This window comes from Camelus dromedarius, chromosome 20 (assembly GCF_036321535.1).
Source record: "Camelus dromedarius isolate mCamDro1 chromosome 20, mCamDro1.pat, whole genome shotgun sequence".
Classification (NCBI taxonomy): Eukaryota; Metazoa; Chordata; class Mammalia; order Artiodactyla; family Camelidae; genus Camelus; species Camelus dromedarius.
The window spans coordinates 28,945,288-28,964,557 of record NC_087455.1 but is presented as its reverse complement, the minus strand read 5'-3'; the positions used below and the strand labels follow the sequence as shown (position 1 = coordinate 28,964,557).

Sequence of the window (19,270 nt, the reverse complement as noted above, 5' to 3'; positions counted from 1 at the left end):
TGAACTGGTTCTCTAAAAATCACTCAAAAAGTAAAGTCTGGTAAGTAAAGTAACATTCATCTTTAAATGTAAATAAACTTTCAAATTCATCCTTTCAGAATTGTTATGTATAAAACCTGGTGCCTGTTAAGTCTTTAACTTCTCTATTTGAATAAAATCACTTAATGAAACTCTGGTAGCTTCTTTCACCTCAAGTCCTCAAATATATTTTCCCTGGATATGGAATTCTGGACTGACAGTTCTTAAGGATGATGCTCTGTTGTCTTCTAGCCTTCACAGTTGCTGATGAGAAACCTACTGCCTTTCAAATCACTGTTTCCCTGTGTGTAAGGCACTATTCTTTGCTAGTTTCATCAGTTTTACGGCAGCTTGATTATGTGTCTAGACATAGCTTTCTTTCAGTTTATCCTGTTTAGGATTCACTGACCTTCTTGAATCTGTAAACCTATGTCTTGTACCAAATTTGGAAAGTTTTATCTATTATTTCTTCAAATATTTTCCTGTAGCAATCTCATTCTTCTCTTCTGGGGACTCCAATGACATGAATGTTTGACCTTTTGATATGGTCCAAGAGGTCTCTGAAACAGTTCCTTTGTTTGACATCTTTTTCTCTTTCTGTTATTCAGAATGGATAAATCTTTAAACTGAGTGATACTTTCCTGTGTTATCCTCATTCTGCTATTGACCTATCCAGTGAATTTTGTTCTTTAAGACATTGTAGTTTTAATTCTAAAAATTTCCCTTGATTCTCTTTTAAAGTTTCTGTTTCTCTGTTGTGAACCTCTGCTTTTCCACTCATCAGTGTTTACCTTTATTTCACAGAACATGAGATAAAATCTTTGATAAATCCAATAAGTGGGTCATTTCGAGGTTGGCATATACTGATTCTTTTCCCAAAACAACTGGTGAGTCTCTGATGGTACTTTCTATGTTGAATAATTTTGGAGTGTATCCTGGACATATTGAGTATTAAACTGAAACTCCTGGGTCTTGTTAAAATTATATGGAAAATGTTGATGTTTTTTGGCTTTGGTCTGAACCAGGTTAGGCTCAGACTGGAAGTGTCACCTTTTGTGTGCAGTGGTTCTACTAAAATTAAGTTTTCAAAGCCTTTTAATTATATTGTTTGGGTCTGTCCTGCATATGTACCATTTGGGATAGCCTGGGACTTGGACATTGGTTTATACTATATTTTGTTTCTTAAAGCCTTTGCTATCTTCCAGGTAAGATGGAGTAACAGGGGTCAGCTCTACTCTCCTGCCTGAAACAATGCCATACCAGTTGTTTTTCAAGTTTTGACTTCCCTCTACTCTGTGTGCTGCTGTTTACTTTTCAGAACATTCAAGCAGTTCCTTTTGGGATTTTGTCCAGAGTTTTAAGTTGTAATTAGTGAGATAAGATTATATGCTGGCTTGCACTGAAGTTCTCAGAACTGTTACAGAGCCTCATCTGATGAATGAAATACATCATGCACTTAAAAAAGCCTTCCTCACTGCTATACCGTATGTCACATTTTCTCTCGATCTTTGGTACTCATTACTTCCTAGAGGAACAAGCCCAAGAATCCATAGTGCCTCTCTCCTTCTCTGCTATTAATTTAAGACATCTCTACATTAAAGCTTAATTCAGGCTGTGCTCAATTGGAGGCAGCCAGTGAGTGGGGTTACACTGAGCCTTAACCAAAACAATCCTGTTACTTGATTCTGTATATGAGACCTTTATAGTTATTTTTACTTTTTCTTCTACTGTAATCAAGCAAGACATAGTTTAAAGAACATACGGCTTTCCTCACTTTTGTGCAATTTAAATTCCAAGTGCTTATTATTAGTACATGTACAAAACATCCCTTACCTGTACCTTTTCTGAGGAGTCTAATAATCCAAGATCCAGGATACTATCAGCTCCATTTTCCCTAAAAGCAAACAAAATCTTTTGCATTCCACATAATCGAAATTTCTATCATTTAGTGTGGAGAAAACCATATGAATTTAAGTTTATAAGAATTTATAAATGCATTTAAGTTGTGAAGTAAATAAATACCTAGGATACTTACTAGTCTTAATGCAGTTCTAGGAGCAGAAATGTTAATAATATACAGAGAAAAAATGCTACATGTATGAACCAAGATAATGAACTAAATAAAGGCTACCTGACTTAAAATAAATGCAGTCTTCACAGGGGTAGTGAAACTTAAGCTCAGGGGCAGCCTTATAAAAGAACACAAAAATGTCCAGAAAGCAACTACAACAGGAATCAAATTCTCCAGTGTATTTAATTATTCTAGAATACTAATAAATCCACTGTCCATTCTATGAAGCTAGGTGACAGTAGTCAATATTATATATTATTGCATTCAATAGAAAATACTACCAAATTAGCAACACTTACAAATTAGCAACACTTACATATATTTATAAAAATCTTTTTATCAAAAATGCACATTAACTCACAACTTTTTCTGTAATGGGCTAAGCTGTATCAGTGTGCTGCCAGAAACAGGGAAGAAGAATAAAGATACGGTACATAAAAGAGGAGAAAAATGGTAACATCAGCAAAGAAAATAAACTTCTAGCAACAGTCTCTGGCTTAGACCATTCAAAGGCTCTGTAAAAGGTAAATGGGTGGAACACATAAGTGGCTGTTTGGTTTCAAGGCTACCCTCTTATCCATCTCTAGGACTGTATCTAATCTTATCTCAGTCAAATCATGACTAGTAGGGAAAAAAACAGACATTTTCATCTCAAATAACATTTCAGAGCCTCAAAATGGATATCAGAGTAGCCCCAGGATAGAAGGGCACAGAATAAGTATGGCATATCTTACTGTCACTTCTACCTGTCACCTGAGGAAAAGAAAGATAATTAACTGTTAGATTTTTTTTAAAGTTTTATATTAAAACAAATATATTACACAATATAAAGCAAAAATTTGCATGACTTTTAAGATATATCAGGAGGCCTAAAAGAAATTTCATGTTTTTGGAAGAACTTGGGGATTACACCCAATTCCTTGAAGATCTGGCCTCTGACATTAGGGGTATTCAGGTGGAGAATAGATGTACTTCTTGTAAGTAATTTCTAAATAAGGTTCATAAAAGATCTTTAGAACCTAAAGTGGCTGCTAAAATTCTGTCCTTCAAATACATGTGAAACTTGGCTATCTCACTCATGGATTTTAAGCCATTTCTTAAAAAACCACTTAAAGTCTTTTACTTTTTAGTATACACACTGAGATATGGTGACACCCACATCCTACAAAATGAAGTAGCTGATGTTTTAAACTAAAATGTCTTCCCAACTGTACACATTACCGTCCATGTGCAATAATGAGTTCCATGGCTTCGTCCACTCTTGCTCTCAGAGAATCTTCACTTGCTAGAAGCAGCAGCAGCTGAGCTGGGGATAATTCCAACAGCATGCCAGTGATTTTACTTGCAAATGCCTGTAAATGATGAACAAATGTTACTTGACTCTACTCTCTGAAACCTCTTGTCTAAATTAGTAGTCTTTTATTTAAAAAAAAAAAAAAAGAACCTTGAGTAACAAATAGGAAAACTCCTGACCCAATAAAATACTTTATTAAACTGTAAGCTTGAGAACTCTGGTAGGGAACAGTCTGTGCACTAGCAGGCTTATTAACAAGGAGAAAGAAAAAGATGCCTATATTTAAGGCGAAGGATTTACTGAAAGAAATAGAATAGGTTTTCTCTGTTGTATTATTCTTTTGCTATAACATGAACATATAGCTATGTATAAAGACAAACAAAAACATAACTAGGTTATATGTTCACATTAAAGAAACCTCTCACAGAACATTCAAAATAAAATCTTCCTGTGATACCTATCAACAGTACACTATTTACAGTGAGTTCTAGCTACCACCTGGTAACAGATACAAAGTTGGCTTTAAAAAGTAACAATCTGTACAAATAGGGTACAAATAAATACACAGCACAGGTGAATTCTCTAGCACACAAGGAACTTTATTATAGGGAGGATGCCAACCTGGCATAGGTAGTAAAGACAAACCTCGAACTATATATAATTACTCTCTGATAAATGTTGCTTCTTTCCTTCCTAAGCTTTTTTTATTACTGTAGTCCTAAACCACATGGCCTTCCAGTAGTGGACAACTTTTTAAAATATCAGCCTTAATTAAAAAACAAAAAGGGCACAGCCAGTTAAGAGGTGGCTAAATGCCCCGTACGTACTGGCTGCATGGCTTGTACACGGGGGTAAAGTCTCTCTCCGAGTGCCTGACGATGTGCCGGCAAAGGATCAGGATCATCACTAGGATTCCCTTCAGAGGCTGGTCTGAAGGGCCTCGTGTCGATGGAAAGCTGTCTTCTAAAATCTCTGAAACATGAATAAAGCTATTATGACTTCATTTCTCTTGTCTGCAGAATGAAAATACAACACAACTAGTAGCTGTGTTCCAACAACAAAGTTGGAAAACCAGCACTTAATGGTTAGCTTCGGTTATGGTTACCAGGGTGGTACAATGCCTTAAAAATGGTGGTTGGGAAATAAAGATTATCTAGATTTTGTCACTTGAAAAATATCTAAATCTGAAATGTATATTTGCAGATCTGATTCTAATAGGACCTTAAAATACCAGAAATCAAGAGCCCACCCATAATTCCTGGAAATTTTAGTCAAAAGTAAAATGCCACCCATTCTAACAGGTGAAAAATTAAAAGGTTTAAATAACATAATTGCCACAATTAAAATTTTAAAACAAATCTGGGAAAGCATGATATGAAGTTAATAAAATTTTCAAAAAATTAGGAACTTGAGTGGGATAAATAAAAAGCCAACATAATTTCAACTGCCCCTGGGTTTTTAAAGCAGAACATTTTACTAACAGTTGGCTAGGATATTTTAGTTACTATACATATTAAATATATATTATTAAAACTTTCATCTTCTAAAAATCCACAGTTGAGATTCTTTTTTACAGGCCTATCTCCAATTCATCCAAAAAGGTGGTATTCGATAAAAGATACAAAATGGTCTCACCTGTCCCGGTCTCTCCGAGACCCTGCTCGCAAGCCGCTGCTCCTCCTCATCTCCCTTTCTCTCTCCCTTTCTCGATCCCTCTCTCCTCTGTTCCTTAATCTCTGCATTAAACCTGGAAAAAATTATGAAACACACTTTGTTTAGATGAACGTAAACGCAACTGTTTTAAAGTCAATATGAAGACATAAGAAAAACGTAAGAACATGACAGCTGAAGATCATCTTCCTTAGTATCCGTGTTAGTGCCTTTCTGTCACTCTCCCCATCGTTTTGAGGGTTGGGAGTGACTGTAGAACGTACCTGAATAGAATATTCACTCAGTATTTATTTAATGAATTTACCCCCTTGTCATGTCCAAGCTGTGAAATAATGTGTTGCAACTGAGGCTTAGTTTCACCATAAAAAATGCTGAAATTTCTTACTTGTTTAGGGTCACATTTAAATATACTCTCTATTCCTAGTTTTTGGCATTAAGCATTATAGGCCACCCAGCTGTTATTACATTTAAAACCTTAAACATAAACCAAGGTATGGTTTCCTAAAGAGTATGCAGAAAAGTTATTTTGACATGTCATACTTCTCAGGTTTCCTCATTCACATCTGCCGATTTCTTTTTATCACAGGACTATAGAAAGTCAAATGGTGAAACTAGGTACTCGCCCTATTTTTTCAGCTTCAATTCTTTTGAGCTCATTCATCTTTTATGATGGCAGTTTACAGAACCCCAGGAAGATACACCTACAGCCTAGGTAAAACACAGGGTTTTGTTAGTAACTCCTATCTCAATTACCATATCCATCCGCCTGCAAAACTGACAGTCTTCTGCCCCTACCTGACATGAATCCCGAGTTTCATCTACTTAAGGCTATTGTTGTTTTCACAGATTTTTAAAATATGCTAATTATTATCTTAAAAATTAGGTAATAATACTAATCCCAAAGTGCTAATCCTCAAGGAAATAAAGCTTGCACCAGGATGTTAGCATAGAAAATCTTACTATCAAAAAAGCCTTGCTAAATTAAACAGTGAGGTTAGCAACAGCCAATTTACATATGGTTGCAAGCTCCATCTCACTGGGTAGCAACTCTGGAAATCTTACTTTGAAAAGCACTGCTCTAGATAACAGCATTTTTAGTATCTTACTAATTAAATACAGGGATTGGGGAAATACTGTAGTTTACTCTTTGAATTTTTATACTACCATAGATCTTAAACCCCTCACTCCCAAAACATGTAATAATTGAGACGATAAACTCAGTATTACAATCACAACCATTTATGAAAATAAATGTGGCAGTAAAAGAGCAAACTGCTGAACTGTCAATTAGAATAGTTTAAACAAGATTAAATCATTAATCTAGAACAAAATTGCATAAAAATGTAAATATACTTTAAAGTCCTCCCACTATAAACACACATAACCATGATTATCATTGTTTTGATCAAGGAAAGAATCTGTACGTGCCTGTTATCTGCAGAGTACTTACTTGTGTGAGTGCCTTTGTTGGCATTTTGGATACAATCCAGATTAGGCAGTTTTTCATTTGACAAAAAAGCTTGTGCAATGGCTGTATAAAAACTTCGTGCCACACCACTGCCCTCTCCTGGTTCATCCTTAAATGTAACTTTTACTCTATGTACAGCCATAGGTGTAGTAGCACATCTTCGACCAAAGTGATTGTTAAGTTGCCTCATGGTCTGCTGAATAAGAAGATCTCGATCTCGATCAACCTATTAAAACACACCAACAAGAAGTATATTCAGTGTTGGAAACCACCTTGAAATTTTTCTATGTAAAATCTGAATGTCTAAGTTTAGGTTTTCCTTGACAGCTGAAATAGCTACACAGTGCCCTGGGTTCTCAAAACCGTCTATATTCCACATAAACAGCATTCTAAGTCATACAAGAATGTCCTACATTAAGTCAGGATAATGGAATTTAACTAAATTCTAACACTTTCTTAAGAGCTCTACTCAAAAACAGCAATTCATCCAATTTTAGAATATAGGATAAATTACAAGTAGATCAAGGAGTAAATTTAAAAACCAACAAAAAAAGCAAATCCTAGAAGAAATCACAGGATATTCCTTTGGTGACCATAGCAAAGTAAATACCACAGCAAAGTAAAACAAAAATGACAAAGTGGAAAAAATATTTGTACCTTCTGTTACCAACAAAGCTTTATGAATGGTGTATATATCACCTAGTGTTTCTTAAAAAAAAAAAAAGAAAAAAACAATGTAATAGGAAAAATGGTCAAGATATATCAGCAGTTCCAAGAAAAATATCCATAATATATGAATTATATGAAACAATGTTTAACTTTGCTCATAATAAGAGAAATGCAAGTGAAAACTGTACTGAGATGCCATTTCTTGCCTGTCAGATGTGGGAAAAAAACCTCAAAATCTGACAATGCTGGCAAGACTTTGGAGAAGCAAGAATTCTCATGTTGATGTTGCAAGTGCAAAAACATACAACCATTATGTAGAGGTATTTGCAATATTCGGCAAAATTATATGCACATAGCCTCAGACCTTGTGTCTGGGTTCCATGTCTAAGAATCTGTCTCAAAGACATGCTAGCCAAACAGAGAAACACAAGAGGCTATTCATCACACCACTATTTTTAACAGCAAAAGAGTGGAAACACATCCAAATGTCTACCAATAGGAAACTGGTCAAAAAAATTGATACAACCATAAAATGTAGTACTAAAATTAGGCAGCTGGAAAAAAGGCGGCAGAATACCCCTATATATAACCATGGCTTTCTCTCTGGGAGATACTGGTAACTGGGAAAAACAAGATGTAGTAAAATGTGTAATAGCACGCTAAGTGTCAGGGAGAGAGGTAATGAATGAACACACATGATTGTATTTTTTTGAAAGAGGGGAGGAAAATAAGCTAAAAATAGAAAACTTGAAAGGAGGCAGGGGGTACACACAGTAAAAGAGACAGGAATGGAAACTAGATTTCTCTGAATACAACTTTCTTCTATACAGAGTTGACCTTGCAACACTGTGGATATTTTACATTAATTATGAAACAAAATTTTAAAGGGGGTGAGCAATCCCTGAAAAAACAAAAGCAAAATGAAACAAAAGGCCCTAATTATGTGGAGATGAGAAAGCAAAATCTCACTTAGAGGAATTATTTCAAGTAACTTTAAAACAATGTAATCTGACTACATCTCCAACTGGATATGCTCTAATAACAAAAAACTGCAAATGAATCTAAGCTATCTTCAGTCATTTTGTTGACAGTAGTGTTGATGCTGGGACTCTAAGGCTGCTGTGTGCATGCTGTGGGACAGAAGCAAATGAGTGATCTTATCAGTGTTGCTGGGAAGCTGGATATTATTCAGTTCAGAAGAAAGACAATAAAGACTAAAAGGTGAAAATAAAACAATTTTGTGGTCCTAAATCATTTTGAGTCAGGAGTATCAGTATGAACTCATGACATAATTTTCTTTTTTTAAAGGGGCATTTCCTAGTTCTTTCCACTAAAAGGCCTAGAGACAATGACCAACCCAATAGGCAGTGAGCAACCTAGAACCCAGATTATAATCTCAAAATTCAGTTTTCTGCTAAAGGAAACCAGGGCTTCTTGAAGAAATGGCTGATTTAAGGTCTGTGACAGAAAATACACAAAATGAGACGTACCAAAAAGTAAGGAAGTTATCAAAGATTATTGGAGTCATATCAAAAGGACTCATAAGCCAAAGACCCAGGACTCCCACTAGCCAAAGACAATTTGAGTATCAGTGGAATGAAGCGTATCAAAAGTTTAAATCCGTGTGTTCATGATACTTAAACAAACCCATTGCTCATCATTATAGGATGTTAGGAAGCCAACTGCCAGAGATAGCCACTACTCTAAATTTGGTGATTACCGTTTATTTCCTTTAAAATTTTAATTACACAGTATGTACCCCTAAATAAAATAGTTATTTTTTGGTTTTTAAACTTTATATAAATGGCATACTATATGTATAGTATAAGAAAATCTAAATACCTTTACCTCTAGTGATAAATCTCTTGACTGCTGATTTCTCAGTTTTTCCATTTCTCTACGGAATTTTGATTCTTTTACCTCAAAACCACCCAATTCAGTTAGGATCTTTAAAAAAAAATGCATGACAGAATTATTCTCTGAAATATGTTCTTATCAGGCAGAACAGAATGTAAAGTTCTCAAAATACATACTGATCCAGGTTCTGCTCCAACATCCTCCATGAAAACCCTGCCGAACAGTTCCAAAGAAAGGCGCCAGCGTCCTAGCAGCATGTCATGGGAAATGACCATTCCCATGAAGCTACACTGTGGCCTGTAAGAAGTTTAAGGGGAGAAAGGGAAGCAATTTAGCCAATGCTAATAATTTCCTGGGTTTTGGTCAATAACAGTAACTTACCTGGTCTTTTAATATTCTGTTCTCTTAAGTAGTTCAGAACCACACCTCTCTAATGCAGAACTTTTCTACAGAGACTCATTCCTTGCAGAACTTCCCATTTTTACTCCATTATTCCTTCTGTCCTTTACATAAGGATTCATCCCCAGGATGCTGCCTCTGTCGTCATGTTTCATTTTACCTCCTCAAAACTTTCACACTGGACCAGAATTCCATTGTGTTAAATATATCAACTTCAATTATACTCAACTCAAACTCAACCTGGTGAAGCTGAGTATGGCCTCTTCACTACCATGACACTGCACCCTGAGTTCCTTCAGTAGTACCACTTGTTTTCGAAAGAAATTTAAATTTGTTCTTCCCCTAGTTCCTCCAGAGTGATGAAGTCCTTTGTGAGTTTCTCTTCCTATCCATGGCTTCCTTTCCATCACCAAAGGCAATATTCTACTTTATCCCCTCCTTTATTTTACCACTAGCCAGAAAGAATAAACAGCTTGTCCCTCTACCACTAATTCTTCTCTCCTTCAATCTATCTGTGTCTACACATTCTAATCATCTCAGCTCAGACCATGTTGTCTCTAGGAAGCTTGGGCCATCCCAGTCCACAACTATTCCTCGCTTTTTATGGTTGTTAGACAAGATACATTTAGTTTCTTAAACTAGCTTAACTCTTCTTAAGCAAAAAACAAACAAACAAAAAAACCAAAAACGACCAAAAACCATGGAGCATAAAGCAGATACTCAATAATTCATTATTCATACTCAATAATTATACCAATAATTCATTAGGTGATTAGCCATACTGAACCACAGTATACACTAGCAAATTTTTATTGGGAAAGCAAAGAACCTACCTCTTGCAACAGAATGACTGAATGGGAACTTGACAAAGGAGCAGGCCCAAGCGAGTGTGAAAGTCATAAATCTAGAAAGCTCTTTTATTCCCATGTTTCCCTCTGCCCCCTTAGCTAAGCTGCTGGTAACAAATGTGTAACTGGCAGTTTGACATGGATATATACTTTAACTCAGTACTGAACGTTAAAAACAGTCAGAATTTCCTCGATAAAGTGAGGAGAAAATCAGAATGTCAATGACAAAATAGTCACAAAAAACCCCCCAAATCTAATCTAACAACAGCAAAAAAAATCCCCATCTAATTTAATATTTAAATATCTGATTATAAACTAGGAAAACACAAATAATAGCATTTCATTCTATTAGTCATATACAAATGAAATACAAAGTAAATTATAAATTTTCTAAATAAAAATTCTTACAAAAATTATAGCAGCCATAAAGGAATGGAAAGGAAAAACTGTCTTCACTTAGCAAGTACCTGAAAGATGTAAGAGGTGGTCCTTCACTTTCAGTCAGTCCTATTTCTGCTAGTAAACTGCTTTTCAACTGTGCAGCGAGATCATGAGCAGATGGCCCTGGTTTTGAACTCTCAGCTTCTTCTGGTACCACATTCTGTTCCTCCCCTTCCTTTTTCTGTCGATTTTGCATGTTCATTACATTTTTCAAATTGGCAGCATAAGACATTTTAGTTGGAAGAACCTATGAATTTTTACATTTAAAAGTCAGATATTAAAAAAATAAACTGAATAGACTTCCTTTTCAACTTAGTCCACAGAAATCACATGGAAGTTAAATAATTCCTTTCTGGCACTTCAATTACAAAGATGCAACCTATTTTTTGTCTGTCTGATTCCCCTAGAATCAATTCCAGTGCATTTACCACAGCAGCCTCAGAGAACTTTTAAAGGTATCTTTATAGTATCTGTGGTTACTTAAGTGACTTATGTACACAAGATTCTCTTTTATCATTTAGGTAATAAAGAAAATTCTATTGTAGTTGAATACAGTGTCTCCCATGTCTGTTCTTAAATGTAGTATTACTTCTTCATTGTAGAAACAGTACAGTATTCTTTTAGGCTCTCAAATCAGACTTTTACCTAAAACTAGATCTGTCACTTAACTAGCTGTCTAATAATAGACATTCTCACATGAAATTTATATAATCTCTCCAAGCCTTACCCATGAAATCAGGACAACAATGTTTTCTACCCAACATGGTTATAAAGAGTAATTGAGACTGCCCAGGAGACAGAATTTTATTCAACAAATGTTAGGTATCATTATTAATATTACTTTATTTATTCACATTCTAGACTAAAAAAGAAAAGTTATATATTTATAAATTTAAACTTTCTGCATTACAATAGTTAACTGAAACAAGCAAAGCATATCATGAAACTGCCATTTTATAGGTGAAGTAACCTGACATACAGCAAGTTAGTCTCAAAGCAGACTAATGACATCACAGACTAATTCCTTTAATTATGTCATAAGAATTCCTGCTACTTCCATTATTTGGGGAAATACAATATTCTGAATTAATGCATTTCCAAAATTCTGGATGCTGGTGTTAAGTGTTCAGTTTTTCACTATCTTACCTCAAGGCAGTTTCTGTCCACTGTAACCTCCATGAAGCATTTCCCACTACTGGCAGATGAAGAATAAAGACCCTGACTTGGACGGCCAAAAAGATCCTCCTTTCTAGCATTTGGCTGGAATTGTAACAGAAATATTACAGTTACATTCAACACTTTAAAAAAGTAAAGTCAACCAAAAAGAAACCTCAAGACTAGTTTATTTAAATCACCTGCAACAGATGTGGCTGATCAGCCAAAGGGATGGCTTCAGCCAGAGGCACTTCAAATGGATTTGGGGGTATACACCCAAGAAATGTCATTGAGTCTGAGCGTCGGAAAAATGGATGGTTTTGGCCAGTTTCTGCAGGAAGAGAGTCATCATCCTTATCATTCAAAGTAGCACCTAAACAAAAAGAGAGATGTTTTCTTAGAAAAAATAATTATTGGGGAAGGGTAAAAGAATCTTCATCTGCTCAATCCAAAATTCCTTTTATCTCTATAAAATTTTAATGCCACTCAAAATCAACAGTCCAAACTTTTGGTAATATTTTAAAATGACAACTTAAAATACTACTTTAAAGTGGTTAAAATGATAAAGTTTATTTATGTGTATTTTAACATAATAAAAACTTGCAAAAAAAAATTAGCAGTAACAAATACTATTCTATTTTGTTTTGGACAGATGTTATCCACATCCACCTCTTCTTCACTCTAGAGATTCAGACCAGAACACAGTCAGTTTCCTGAGCATATTTAGGACCTGGCTTACTAATGACTCCAAAAGGAGGAGATGGTAAGTAGCTGAAATTTGAGCACTTGTTTACTTATAAATTGTTTCCTTTATAAGAAGATAAACAGAGAAATGTCTAAGCAACTCATGCGTCCCAACAGGCAAACAGCACAGCAACACCAACCCCTTTAACAGAATAAAACTTTTGGCAGTGCTTTACAGCTTGCTGTGAAAATAGTGAGCTATGGCTGGGTTCACAAGAAAGGGTAGTTAAGTCAGTTGTCTTTCCCAGAGGTGAATAAAAGTACTAGCTGATAATAGGGAACAGGCAAGTGGACTATTTGACCCCACTATAAAAATATTTTAATTCTACTTGAAATAGTATCTGAAAACTACAAAAAAAGAGTGGAGAAGATCCCAAAATTTCTTGAGTTTGGAGTATTTCCTTTTTTTATTGCATTAACTGCTGAGTTTTGATAAAATTTGGAAGTTATAATTGGTATTTTCCATTTTCTTGAATAAATCTTACATCAATATTAACAAAGGTTCTGGCTTTATCTAAACATACGTAACACCTACACACTTAAGAGAAAAGGTAAACATTAACACTAAGAAATGCAAAGGAGGGATACAAAATAAAAATAGAAAAAAAAAATCAACTACTGAAAAGTTCATAGTATTTCTATAATTCATCCTTATTTATGAAGTAACTAATGCAAGGATGTAAAAGGAAAAATGGACAGAAAGTGTAAGAAATGGGACATAGAGAAGAAAAGAGAAATCCCCACCCAGACAGAAAACAATGAAGTTAAAAAGCTTGAAGGGGAAATACTGAGGCAGCCATTTCTTGAAGTAGATTAGCAGATTTTCTGTACACTAACTTTGATTGGTGTCATCATCATTTTCATGTTCTGAATCTTCATTATCAATACCCAGTTCCAAGAGTTCTCGTGTCCTTTAAAAAGACAAGTGAGTCATTTTACATGAAGTACTCATGCTATATGAACAGGAGCAAAGGTGGTGGGAACTATAAGCAAAACGTACTTAAAAGGTCTGTTTAGGATCTAGCCAATTTGAAACACTGTGTCAAGTTTAGACTTTGGGAATGGTGGATTCATCAGCCAAATGTACTACAATTTCTAAACAGGCTCAAAAGAAGCAAAAGGCTAATCATACCAAGAAATAGTGAGTACGATAAACAATCAGGATAAACTATCTCAACCATAAAGATTAAATGGATTCTTAGGTTTCATGTATTAAGTTAGGAGTAGTTATGGAGAAAGGCCGGACAGACTCAAGCCCACCTTCCCACTATTTCTCTTTTGGAATGTTGTTCTCCTTCTCCAAAAATCAGAAAATGTACTGAGGTACTAATGGAGACCCTACTGAGCAAGTACTTCTTAAATCAATCTCATGGCAAGTACGGATACCTTTTGCGTTCCAGTTGAGGTGTATCCAAGGTTGTCTGCTGATTCATTGCTTTAATCCAATATATAAGGGCTTGAAAAACATATGCCACATGCTTCAGTGAGCAAACATCCAAAACTGGAAGAACATCGGAATGCTCATCATTATGAGACCTCATTAAAGACAGGGCATAATTTAGGAAGTCCCCTCGAGCAGACATCATTCCTTGTCGGGCACTAAGCAATGTGGCACGTCTGTAGGAGTGAAAAGATATGAAAATGTTTACAAAAAGAACACAAATGTGAAATTTACCAATTTTATAAATATGCAAAATTAGAAACTGAGACTATCCATAAATAAAAATTCATTAAGCCTGGGCTCTGCTTTAGAAATATAACCATTGTGTATGATTTACAGTACTGTACATTTATAAAGGGAAGAAATTCAAATGTCCTTTGGAATGGCAGAAGGTACTCCTTCCCTAAAGACAACGATTCTAAAACTTCAGTGTCCGTCCATCAAAATCACCTGGAGAGCTTGTTGAAACATGTAGTTGGACCCACCATTTGTATTTCTAACAAGCTCTTAGATGATCTTGATGCAGCTATTTTGGGAACTACACTTTGAGAACCACTGCCTAAAATGACGCCAAAAGCAAAAAAAAAAAAAAAAAAAAAAGATATAGCACTGGACTTTATCTAAATTAAAAAACATATGTCCTTCAAAGACACCTTCAAGAAACTGAAAAGACAACCCACAGAATGGGACATAATTTCTGCAAATCATGTCTGTTAAGGAACTTGTATCCAGAATACAGAAAAGAACTCATACAATTCAATAGTAAAAAGACAAGCCAATTAAAAATGGACAAAGCTTCTAAATAGATATTTCTTCAAAGAAACACAAATGGCCAATAAGCACACGAAAAAGATGCTCAACATTATTAGCCATTAGGGAAACATAAATCAAAACCACAATGAGATCCCACTTCACACCTGCTAGGATGCCTATAATCCAAAAGACAGATACTAACAAGTGTTGACAAGGATGTAGAGAAACTGGAACCCTTATACACTGCTACTGGGAATGTAAAAATGGTGCAGTCACTCTAGAAAATAGTCTGGCAGTTCCTCAAAAGGTTAAACAAAGAAAATTACCATATGATCTAGCAATTCCACAACTAGGTATATACCCAAGATAACTGAGAAGACGTATCTACACAAAAACCTGTACACAAATGTTCATAGCAGCATTATTCATAATAGTCAAAAGGTATAAACAACCCAAATGTCTGTCAACTTATGAATGGAAAAACAAAATGTGGCATATCCATACAATGGAAATAATGTATTGATACATGCTAAACAAGGGTAAACCTTAAAACTATTATGCCAGGTAAAAGAAACCAGGCATGAAAGACCACGAGTCCATCTATATGAAATGCCCACAGGAGGCAAATCCATAGAGACAGAGAGTAGATCAGTGTGGTGGCTTAGGGTTAGAAAGCAGGGGAAAATGGGAGGTGACTCCAAATGGGTATCGGGTTTCTTGTGGAAATGAATATAGTATTCCAATATGAATTGTGATGATGGTTGCACAGCTCTGAATATTCTCAAAACCACAGAACTGTATACTTTAAATGGGTGAACTATATGGTATATGAACTACATCTCAATAAAGCTATTATATTAGAGTAAGAGCAAGAGAAAAAGGGGAACCCTATCACCAATTAAGTTCTATTAAAAATCCATCTTCTTTGGGGTAGTGACTAGCCTAATGAAGACAAGGCTTATGCTTATTGGTGAAGCAGGCTTCGAAGGACGGGAAAGCTGCTGCCTCTCAAATCTTTACTCTAATTCAGATCTCTCTGCCAAGCATTCAATTTTGCATACTAGACACTTCCACTAAATTCTCTCCCAGTTCTCAACATGTTCAAAAGCAAGTATGTCTACTCCACTCCTCTAGATTTTTCTCTTAATTTTCTTACTAGTTATTCAGAATCAAAATCTAAATGTAAATTCTGCCTCCTCCTGCTCCATCCCCCAACAAGGTCCTAAAATCTGTTTGTATGATTTCAATGCTTCTCTCTCCTCATCACTGGCCTTCACTGACCTACTTTAGTAACTGTTATTTCTCTTCTGAACTCCAACTGTAGTCTTGTTAAATTTCCAAAGCAGCCTCCTGGACCCTTGTCTTTCCCCCATTTACGATCCACTCAAAGCAGTAAGGTGGTTTAGCCTGAGGCAACGCTAGAACCAAATCCTAGAACTTTGCCTTTTGGTATGGGACACTCACTATACAGCACTGCCACTAGTCTAGCGTTCAATGTTTGGGTTAATTTCTAGTTCTGAAAAAGGTCATCTTATAATTGAATAGAACAAAACAAATACATAAAGAAACACGTCAATTCTGATTCAATAGGCTGGGGGAGGTAGAAAAAGAAGTTTGATTTGAGAAACGAAAGAGCAGACTTTCCTCTTCCCAAGCACAAAGTACATTCATATTCAATCATAGTCAAAATAAGTCTTTCAATGAATATATGCCTTCCGAGGATGAGACAAGGATGTAGACCAACTACTTCAAAAATGGAAAGTATTTAGTGTCAGATTCCTACAGTACGAATGAATTTTTAAAAAACAGCTTGGATTATAACTTATTTTGCTTCAACGACACAATTTAAAAGAAGTAATGATGAAAGGCACTTATTTCCTCCTTTATAACAGAATGAGGTCTTATGTAATAGAAATCAAAAAGCTCTAAATTTCTAGGATATAAGGGTTCTGTCTAAACAAATAAGCATATACAAAGAATTTCATACCGTCTGCCTTCAAGGGTTCGTAAACTAGCCTCTTCTCGTGCAGTCATCCTTTCCCTTCGAGCTGAATTCTGAGAAGCATGAAGAGGATGATTTGGATGTCCCGGATCACCAGCAGATGCTAATGCAGAACCATAACGTAATTGAGCTTCAGTAGAATCCATAATACTGACCATCCAGTTCCAAGTGGGAATAAGCTTTTCTTCTACATAGTTCTACGAAGACCAAACTAAAATAGTTAAAACTATCCAGATAAAGTCAAATTTGATAGAGTAGTATGATACAAACATTTAACTCCTAACATTATTTCCCATCATACTGGAATTCTCATGACAGACAGCCAAAAAATATATTTGAATGGGTAACTTTTCAATGGTTCATACCTGTAAGTTTACTGCATCTTGGTAAGTCAGTTTCACAGCTGCTGGAATCTGAGAGTATACTAGGTGATTATACTTAGGAATAAGGCCCATCAAGTCCGAGATTTGCCTGATGACAATGCTATAAGCCCTGGCTAAACTGCTTGCAGATGTTAAGTAGCTGCTGGCATTGCTAGCTTCCAAAGCAGCTGCTGCAGCGGCAGCACTCGTGCTGATGGTACCACTCCGGCGTAAGTTTGAAGGATCAATGTAAATCAACCCCGCTGAACTTGCTGTAAGGAAAAGAAGGACAACCACAATAAACTAATGTCAGTCGCTAACTGTGTTTCTGTAACACTGTATATATTTAAATAAGCTAAAAGATCAATTACATTAGCAAATATGGTAAATGAGCATTTTCTCAAACCACACTAATTTAGGGAGGGGAATGATAAAGGGGACAAAAATTACTATGTTCTCAACCAGAGGCAGTTTTGCCACTGTATCCCCAAAAGGGGACACTGGCAATGTCTGCAGACATTTTTGGTTGTCACAACTGGTGGGGGGTACTACTGGCATCTAGTGGGTAAAGGTCAAGGATACTGCTAAACATCCTACAGTGCAGGGTCACAAAGAATTATTCAGCCCAAGGTAGCAATGGTACAGAGACTGAGAAACACCGCTATAAGCATATGCAAATAATTTTTCTATTTGAACTCAGCAAAACAATGAAGAACTATTATGAAACCACTTAATTTGTTCTCTAGAAGAATATGCCTAATTTTTAAACCCATCTAAGCACACTTAGGATTACCAAGTTTTCAGACTTGCCTGCTGGCGTGGATGTACTGGAAGGGGCTGTGCTAGCTGCCCGCTGATGCTGGGTGTTGCGGACAGCCCACTGCATGGAACGGGGAGCTTGGGCAGCACCGTTGGCATGGGAGCTATTTGTGGTTCTCTCTAATGGCTCATCAAGCATAAAGGTCTCCTGTTCTATGTCATCACTCTGACTACTGCTGCTGTCAGAATCACTTGAGTCATTTGATTGCGAATCGTCTTCAGAAAAGAAGGCAGGAACACTGCTTGCACCTAAATTTTTCATTTTTAAAACCAAAATCATTGTGAGTTTGTTGATACTTAAAATTACCGTGTACCCCCCCTCATTCAGGCAAATACACATATAAAACAGAATGCTAGACTGTATTCAATAGTCCACAAAACCCATTATTAAAACAGTTTAACTAGAATACTTTCAAATGAACGTTAAAAATAATTCATTATTTAAAAACCAGATATGCAAAAACAAAAAACAAAAAACCCCCCAAAAACTCAAAAGTCATTGAAATCATTGTCTTCTTCACTAACACCTACAGAGGGATAAAGTTATAAAAGGGGTTAGCCACCTTTGTGCATATTCTACTGAGCAGTTTAACCAATTCTACATACATAGCCTTACTATAAGCAAGAAAGTTGCTAAGATAAGGTAACATACCTGCTTCTGAGCCAGCAGTTGCTGCAGTGACAACACTTCTACGCCCACTAGCATTATCTTGGTTGCTATGGTTACTTTCACTGTCACTTTCTGTTTCAGCAGCTGCTAGCAAGTCCAGCTCCATGTCACTCCCTAGCAAAAATATTTAAATAATAAGGAAAAAAAATACAAATTCACTGTGGATCAAGACAGGGTCTGATAAGCCAGAATATCATAAGGGTGGGAACTAAGGGGAGTTGGGGGGAGGGTTGAGGGGGTGCCAGAGAAGTGATAACTACTAGAGAATGCATAACTGCCTGCTTAGCAGAAGAATGACTAGGTAAATCATTGTACTCAGTGGACACTGTGATTCAAAATCTGTCCTGCACAGCCTCAGGTAAAAAATGTTAGGTAGGAGGACTTCAGACAGTGGGCAAGCTCTGGGTTACATCCACTGCTCCATTTTCATGTTTTACATATTGGGATTCCAAGAGGGGAAGGAGGTCAAAAATGTGTATCCTTTGTATTTCAAAATATATACACATGTCAAAACATATAAACTTATAAATTGTCAACATGTGTAGCTTATTATGTCAATTACACGCCAATAAAGCTGATCCCCAAAAG

At 36.0% G+C, this 19,270-nt stretch overlaps 1 protein-coding gene and 1 long non-coding RNA gene across 4 annotated transcripts in view; one reads left to right on the top strand and one right to left on the bottom strand.

Moving 5' to 3' along the window:
- UBR5 (ubiquitin protein ligase E3 component n-recognin 5) overlaps nucleotides 1–19,270 on the bottom strand; it is a 123,532-nt gene that overhangs the window by 11,084 nt on the left and 93,178 nt on the right. Inside the window, exons 37-52 of the mRNA XM_031439418.2 lie at nucleotides 18,665–18,796; nucleotides 18,004–18,261; nucleotides 17,197–17,465; nucleotides 16,817–17,028; nucleotides 14,022–14,252; nucleotides 13,473–13,546; nucleotides 12,092–12,264; nucleotides 11,883–11,996; nucleotides 10,763–10,983; nucleotides 9,225–9,345; nucleotides 9,040–9,138; nucleotides 6,505–6,748; nucleotides 5,019–5,130; nucleotides 4,211–4,355; nucleotides 3,311–3,441; nucleotides 1,852–1,912 (exon numbers count right to left, since the gene is read on the bottom strand). Coding sequence (XP_031295278.1) covers nucleotides 1,852–1,912; nucleotides 3,311–3,441; nucleotides 4,211–4,355; nucleotides 5,019–5,130; nucleotides 6,505–6,748; nucleotides 9,040–9,138; nucleotides 9,225–9,345; nucleotides 10,763–10,983; nucleotides 11,883–11,996; nucleotides 12,092–12,264; nucleotides 13,473–13,546; nucleotides 14,022–14,252; nucleotides 16,817–17,028; nucleotides 17,197–17,465; nucleotides 18,004–18,261; nucleotides 18,665–18,796 — 2,597 coding nt within the window. The remainder of the gene's footprint in view (nucleotides 1–1,851; nucleotides 1,913–3,310; nucleotides 3,442–4,210; nucleotides 4,356–5,018; nucleotides 5,131–6,504; nucleotides 6,749–9,039; nucleotides 9,139–9,224; nucleotides 9,346–10,762; nucleotides 10,984–11,882; nucleotides 11,997–12,091; nucleotides 12,265–13,472; nucleotides 13,547–14,021; nucleotides 14,253–16,816; nucleotides 17,029–17,196; nucleotides 17,466–18,003; nucleotides 18,262–18,664; nucleotides 18,797–19,270) is intronic.
- The window catches only part of LOC105090528 (uncharacterized), a 52,476-nt gene that overhangs the window by 31,914 nt on the left and 1,292 nt on the right, over nucleotides 1–19,270 (top strand). The window contains exons 1-3 of one of the 3 annotated variants that reach the window (XR_004132488.2): nucleotides 53–905; nucleotides 12,544–12,654; nucleotides 16,860–17,513. This is a non-coding gene — a long non-coding RNA (uncharacterized LOC105090528). Of the gene's footprint in view, nucleotides 1–52; nucleotides 906–12,543; nucleotides 12,655–16,859; nucleotides 17,514–19,270 lie in introns of those variants that run through there. The other 2 variants (XR_837270.3, XR_010377051.1) reach the window with 2 other exon arrangements.